The sequence below is a fragment of the Chinchilla lanigera genome, unplaced genomic scaffold (genome assembly GCF_000276665.1).
Source record: "Chinchilla lanigera isolate Chin_1 unplaced genomic scaffold, ChiLan1.0 scaffold00034, whole genome shotgun sequence".
Classification (NCBI taxonomy): Eukaryota; Metazoa; Chordata; class Mammalia; order Rodentia; family Chinchillidae; genus Chinchilla; species Chinchilla lanigera.
Genome location: NW_004955435.1, coordinates 1,702,962 through 1,710,791, shown reverse-complemented (window position 1 = coordinate 1,710,791; position 7,830 = coordinate 1,702,962). Strand labels below are relative to the sequence as shown.

General features: G+C 35.9%; 1 protein-coding gene across 4 annotated transcripts in view; it reads right to left on the bottom strand.

Moving 5' to 3' along the window:
* The window catches only part of Ptbp2 (polypyrimidine tract binding protein 2), a gene marked incomplete at its 5' end in the record, with an annotated part of 69,429 nt that extends 62,225 nt beyond the window's left edge, over positions 1-7,204 (bottom strand). For all 4 annotated transcript variants that reach the window (XM_013516507.1, XM_005388785.2, XM_013516508.1 and 1 more), the window contains 1 exon segment: positions 7,174-7,204. In XM_013516507.1, the coding sequence (XP_013371961.1) occupies positions 7,174-7,204 (31 nt within the window).
* Positions 7,205-7,830: the final 626 nt, after the last annotated feature.

Sequence of the window (7,830 nt, the reverse complement as noted above, 5' to 3'; positions counted from 1 at the left end):
AAAACCCTAAGAGACATTATTAACCACATCATGCTGATTTCCTTGGTTCCTGACATGAAAGGAAATCAAAGTTATCTACTGTTGTACATGAAATTAATTAGCTTAAATTCTGGTAGTTATATGATGCTATAATGTCACCTTTAAGAGAGTACATCTGTTAACAGATGTAACAGATGAGCAAAATAAAAATTTGTTAAAACTTACTGCCAAAGAACTGCCCCCTACTTCAAACACACTTATTCTACTGTTCTTGCCACTTTCTGAAGCAGTGCTGCAAGTTCTTTTTCTGAGTATCTTATGAGGTGTGTTATGGTTTGTGTCTGCATGTGCCCTCAAAGCCTTGAGCAGTCATGGGATGGGCTTCTACAGCTTATGATTGACTCATGGTCCAATGCTGACATTAGGGGTGTGAGTGCTACACCCAGCCTGCATGTAAGGGAGGGCAAGAGGCTTGCTCTCCCTGCGGCTCCTCCCTTTTTGCTCTTATGCCCTCTGTCACGTGCCACTCTGCTTTGCAGCCAGCCAACTATGGACTGAAACCTCCACGAAATGAGCTAAATAAACCTTTCCCCTTTTAATTTGGGTGCTGGGTATTTTGTCTCAGCAACAAGAGAAAAGTAACCAAGATGAGGTGTGACAAAAATAGGGAATACTGCTACTGAATACCATCCAACAGAAAGACAGGCTCATAAAATCATTATGGCGTGTCCTCATCCACTGGATCTGGCACCATGCAACTTCTGGCTCTTCCACAAAGTCAAAATGACCATGAAAGGTAAATGTTTTGAATCAGTTCAGGACATCAAAGTAGTCATCAAAGTGCAAGTAAAACCACTCAGGAAAGAGAACTTCTAAACCTGCTTCAGTAAGAGCCAAGAATGATGGGATAAGTGTGTTTGAAGGAAGGCAAAGTGTTCTGAAGGGGATTAATGGCAATATATCTTTTACTGTAATAATGTTTTTAAATTTAAACAGTGTATTTTCTGATCCCATCTTGTATCTACTGAAATATCTGTAGATGATATGAAATGAGATTTGCTTTAAAATTCTCCAATAGAAAAGTAAAAAAAAGGGTATTATAACATCCCCTTTTCTACATATCAAACTTTTATAATGAAGTTTTAGAAAAATGAAGGAAACTCTAAAGTCAAAAATAATTGTCAGTTATCAACAGATAATCTTTAACTTTGAATGCATTTTTACACAATAGAAAAGAGTTCAGGCATCTATTTAGGGATAGGGAGGGTAGGGCATGCCTATAATCCAGGCTCTCAGGAGGCTGAGGCAAGAGGATCTCTGGAGCTCCAGGCTTCAGGCCAGCCTGGGCTACAGTCGGACCCTGTCTCAAAACAAAACAACAAAACAAAACAAAGATCTAGTTAAAGTGAAAAAAAAAAAAAAAAAACTAGTCTACATGTATGACTAAACTATAAAAGTACTCGTAATTTATTTTTAGGCATACTATGTTAGAGGATAAAGTGGTTAAGTAATATTTGTACTTTAAAGTAATAAAATATCTCAAAAAATTATCTGAAGAGTTTTAAGTAACAACACTTTTTGTAATTATTGTAGTGAATTTTAGACACAAAAGCCTCACAAACCATACTGTATCTATGATCAGTACCAGTAAACATTCATAATTAAAAATACAATATTCATACTCAATTTTTCCCATTACTGTGACACATTCCAGATATCATTGCACACTGTTCTTCTACAAGTTCTCTCTTCTTTTTTAGAATTACATTTTATTTGTGACAGAACTAGCTTTTGATTTCACAGAGTTGCCCACAGTCTGGCACCATGCAACTTCTGGCTCTTCTATCTGATTGTATGCTGAAGATGTAATTTAATATATAGTTGGACCCACAGACTTGATCAGAGTTTCTCCTTTTTTAATAGTAGTAACACTTTATAAGTGGTGGTGTGTTTTCCACAAGAAGACACAGTTACCTATGTTCCCAAGAGTATTTATGTTTTAAATATAAAAATTTCCCCAAAAGGTTCATGTGTTGAGGTGAGATTTTTGGAAGGTGATTTGTTCATGAGGTCTCTAACTTCATCAGTGGATTAATACATTCACAGACAATTTGGCAGTACTTTTTTTTTTTTTTTTTTTGGTTTTTTTCCGGTACCGGGAACCGAACTCACGACCTTGCACTTGCCAGGCAGGCGCTTTGCCGCTGAGCTAAATCCCCAGCCCCTTGGCAGTATTATTAGAAGGTGATGGAACTCAGAAAGTGGGACCAAGCTAAAGGGAGTGCGGGATGGGGGCGTGCCCTTGGGACTATACCCTGTCCCCAGTCTCCTTCTCTACTTCCTGGCTGTCACTGGTGAGCATCCTTCTTCTACCACGCCCTTCTGCTATGTTTCTCTGCCTCGCCACAGACCTAAAAGCAAGTGAACCAACCAACCATGGACTGAAGAACAAAATCTCTAAAACCATGAGCCAAAATAAATCTTCCCTCCTCCACGTTTTCTCAGGTCTTGTGGCACAGTGACAGAAAGCAAACCAATGCTATTTCTCACATGTTTTGTTTTACTTCGTGCTACACATAGTTTTTGTGCAAAAAACACCTACTGACCCATATTAAAGAAAAACAAAGGCAAAACTGTTCAACTCATTGTTCAGTGGCTATGAATTTATACCAGGGCATAAACACAACTGAGTTTTTGTCACTCTCTCAACATGTACTGCTCTTTGCCCGCTTCAGCATCTCTCAACCTAGCTCTAATGCACATGTCACAGCCTACTACTTTGATGAAATCTACTCTGACCCTATCAAACAAAAGTAAGCTCTCTTGCTGTAGCAACATGGCATTTCCTTAGAAGTTTAGGTATTTATCTCTCCAACCAGATGAGGCCCTCCTAAAAACACAGTTTCTTTTGGATCTCCAAGATCTCCAATAAGAAGTCATGTCATACAGAAATTGGCATTTATCTTTTTGAGAAAATAGTTCACAGCATATAAACAGATTGAAGCCTGAGATACTTCCAAAGTCATTAATACTAAGTATCCACTATTTGCATGATTAATGGAGGAGAAGTAAATAAGCCATTAAGGTCTCTGCCCTTAAAGAACATATATTCTGTCTCCGCTGTTTCTGAATCACCAGTTACTAATACAATGCTGTCACTTAGTAGGCACATTATAAACTAGTGCTTTCATAATAATAAAGCTCAAAAAATCTAGCTTAATTTTAAAAACATGGATACAGTATTTAAAAATTATTTAAAAATGGTAAACATCAATCTTCATTTAGCTTACTAAAAAACTGGTACAAATTTTACCATACTTACAATCTGCATCTAAAATTATTAATATTTTCCTAGAGTACCCATAAACCCAAGAAATAAAACAGTATTAAGAAGATGTCAACTGAATGAACCCAACTCATGTTAAAATTTGAGGACTGTCATGGGAGCATTACCTAAGAAGGAAACACACAGCACTAAACTCCTAGTAGAAAAGGCTTCACATTAATGACATCAGTTTCAATGTAAACTATGTATCGCAAGTACAAACTCAACAGAAGCAAAGGAAAATAAAAACAAATCAACAAAATACGAAACAGAAAAACAAAGTTGATCTTTTGGAGATTAATAAAATTAAAAAAACTTTTATCAAGACTGCAAAGGAAAAGAGTTGGCATCATGACCTAGTCTAAAGAAATCAAAAGTATTAAAAAGTAATATTTTATTGTAAACAACTCTAGGCAAATACATTCAGCAACTTAGAGGAAACAGACTAATTCTACACAAGACACAAAACTCACCAAGAAGTAACAGGTAACCTGAATAGCCCCATACTATTATTTTATCAAACAATTAAATATAAAGTATAAAACCTCTCCACAAAGAAAACAAACATCAAACCCACACAACTTTGTTTTCAAATACTTAATAATAGTATTATTCCTTTAGCTGACACAATTCGCAGTTAAGAAAGAAAAAAACAGTACCATTTATAGTGTTCACCTTAGTATCAGAAAGAAGGTAAAGCCACCCACTCTCACAACCTCAACACTATACTAGACGTCACAAGCAAGAAAGAAAAAAAGCACCCTGATAGGAAAGAAAATGCTCTCAAGACAACTGAGCATAAATGGTCTTGGTGGAAAATCTGACAGAACCTACAAAAAAGCTATTAGATCTATGAAATGGGCTTAGCACTGGTACAGTATACTGGAGCAATACGAAAAAACTAGCTCTAAATATGAGCCTCAAATAATTGGAAGCTAAATTTTCAAAAATAACATTTGTTAATTCCAAAAGATATGAAATACAAAGAATGATTCTAATAAAAGATGGTTAAAAAAAAACTATACACTGAAAACTAAACCCTGCAGAAAGAAAGACCTATGTGAATGAATACATAAAACTGTATGTATTCTTGGGTACAAATATTCAACAGTAAGAGGTCAGTTTTCCTCAATTTGCTCTACTGAGTCTAACTCAACAAGATCCCAGCATTATTTCTGTGACCCAGAGCCAAAACAACTCTGAAAATGAACCAAGTTGGAGGACCAAAGCTACTTGATTTCAAGACTGTATATATACCTAATAGTGACTAAGATATTCTCTTAGGCCTCTACAGCGACAGAAATGGGTTAATGGAAAAGGGGAGACTACAGAAACAAAGTCACACAGACATTCCAACAAAGCTACAATGACGTTGGAAAAACTGGATGTTCCCATCTAAAACCCAAAATTCTCACCCATTCTTCGTACTATATTCAAAACCTTAAAATGGAACACAGGCCCAAGTTCCGTATTTAGCCAAAATATAAAACTTCTATTAGAAAATGAAGGAGTAAAATATTTTTTACTTAAGGCTAGGCAACAATGGCTTAGGTATGACACCAAAAGTGTCATCCATAAAAGAAAAAAAAAAATAAAACAGATGAGAGCTCATCAGAATAACTGTTCTTCAAAAGACATTGTTTGCAAATAGAAAAGTGCAGAAAACATCTGTAAGCTATGTATGTGAAAAGGGATATATCCATAATAAACATCCTCTCAAAATTCAATTAAGAAATAGCCCAATTTAAAAAATGGGCAAAAGATTTAATTGGACACTTCACAAAATAAACAGCTCATGAAAAGCTCATAAAAGATGTTCCAAATCGCAGATACTACCAAAACACAAATCAAAATTACATGAAGTATTGCTTCATACCCACAAGAATGTTGATGATCAGAAAAACCACAGACATAGGCATTAGAGGATATGGAGGCACTGAACATCTCATACTCTGTTGACGGCAATGTAAAATGGGACAACCACTGTAGAAAAGTTTCCAGTTCTAGTCATATGCCCCCACAAGAGAAATGAATATGTCCACATAAGAGCAAAAATGTTCACAGCAAACTTATTTATAATAGCCATAAATTGGAAAGAACATGAATGTCCATTAGGAGTTGAATAAATAAATTGCCAGACAGCCATACAATGTAATGTTACTAAGCAACAGAAAAGGACTACTAATAAATGTTATGAGTAAATCTCAAAAAAAAAAATTACAGAATAAAATAAGCCAAACCAAAGAAGAGTTCACAATGTGTGATTTCACTTAATTGAACTTCTAAAGAATGTACTAATCTAGTTACAGGAGACTAGCAGTTGCTTGTGGGAAGAAAGAGTAGAAGGGAATTTATCAGAGGCAAGGGGGTATTTCTGAGAGTAATAGTCACTCGTACTATTCTTATTCTGATCATGGTGATGTTTGTCACAGGTGTGTACAGATGCCAAAACATTGCATGCCTTAAATAAGGGTCATTATGGGAAATTTTATCTCAATAGCTAATTTTTTTGAAAAGGCCAAGATGTGAAGCAGAACAGTCTTAATCTTTAAAGATATTCACATATGGTAACATATAAATAACTTCAGAAATATGCACAAAATACTTTATTTTAGATCAATTATCTACACCTAATAACGTTGCACCTAACTATTTACACTTATTAAGCAAACTAATAAACAAGGACAACTGTTTCGCTTTGAATTTTTTAAACACATATTATTTCCTTTAAAACTTTTTTCAATTTCTAAAGAAAATTAATTACTTGTACATAAATACCAGAGCAAAAATTCTTAACCAATATCCTAAAAGAACTATGTTAAACTAACTTTACTCAAATTTTTAATGGCCTTTAAAATGCTTAATAATTTTTTTTAACATTTTCAGTATTTTATCCTGAAACTAAAAGAGAACTGGTACAAGCAATACAACCCTTTCTTATTCCAAGTCTCCTCACTTTTTTCTGCTTTTTCATTCTAGGTCTTGTCTATAAACTTCTCACCCACCAACAGTACACAACTCAGACTTGCATCACTTTTTCTTTTACAAAAGAACCTTAAATCATTTATTCTTTTTTCAGAAAATTCAGGGAAGAAATTTATTTGGAGAACAACATCACCTACATTTTGCACTCTTGAACTTTTCACAACTTTCTTATTTTGGTATCAGGAATCAAACTCAGGACCTTGCGCTTGCCAGGCAGGGGCTTGTGCCGCTGAACTATATCCCCGGCCTCTCTATTCCCAACTTCCAATCTCGTATTATTTCAACCAGGAAAATATCACCACAAATAAAATTAACTATGCCCTTTCCCAAATGTTTTCCTCCCCTAATTTCTATAACATGAACCCAAGAAATAAGCCTAAATATAAAGCATGGGCAATTATTTACTTCACTATCAGACAAGGAAACAACACACCTTCAAAAGTGTTCTAAAAAATTATTCACACACCATCACTGATGCAATTTTAAGCCTGAGAATAAGCATATAAGCCTTCCCGAAACTCACGATTTAAGTAAAAAATTGCAATTTCCATTTAAAACCATTGCCTGCCCTCAAAAAATGATACAATTTTATATTGACAAAAGTCACATGTGCAAAGCATTAATTCCTTGAACACCATTCATAATTACTTCAAAATGTTATTCTTACTGTCAGTTCTTGGACAGCTTATGACTGTTGATTTATATTATCCAACTTCATGGTTGTTGTTTAATCCAATTTTACAAACGAAGCATTTTATGCATGAGTTTTGTCAGCTATACCATAGTTTTCAAAAGTGAAACTCTCTACTAATTATGGTAATGACGGTAGATCCAACAAACCCAATTTTCTTATTTCTTTCAAATACTGTACAATCTTCTCCTACCTTCACACCAACAGCAACCTCAGTGACAATTCTGTAAAGAAAAAATACAGTGTCAATGTCTTGCTCTTGTAATGGTTACTGGTTCACTCTTACGACTTTTAAGAATTGTTGAACATTCAGGAATCTTCTAGACACCCACAATAACCATGGAGAGAAACACACTGAGAGCCAATGGTACGTCTTCGCACTATCATCAATCTCGTCTAGAAATAACTTTCAAACAGAAAACGAAATTCGGTAAATCGAACGTATTTTTAAACATCTTTAATACCAAAAGGATAAAAGTCCACAACACTGGAATGGCATTCCCGCAACGCTAGTACCCTCAGATTAATAACTTAACACTTGTACTCTAGTAACCTAGACGGACTATAGGAACTAGAATCCACGACCAGGTCTTGCCATCAATTTTCGCCGTAGATGCGGGGGAACACTGAAATCCCTCGAATGTAGGTTCCATCTGGAAAATAATCTATTTCCAAGACGCCTTCTGGGATGGTTTAACTTTTACGGCTGTGCATTCACCACCACCTTTCGGGGTCCTTCAAGGCGAAGGGCCCCGGCACTCAGATGCTCCTCCGACCCTTCGGGCGCTGCGGCCGAGCCCGGCCCGCGCCGAGGACCCGAGGACCCGAGGACCCGAGAACCCGAGGACCC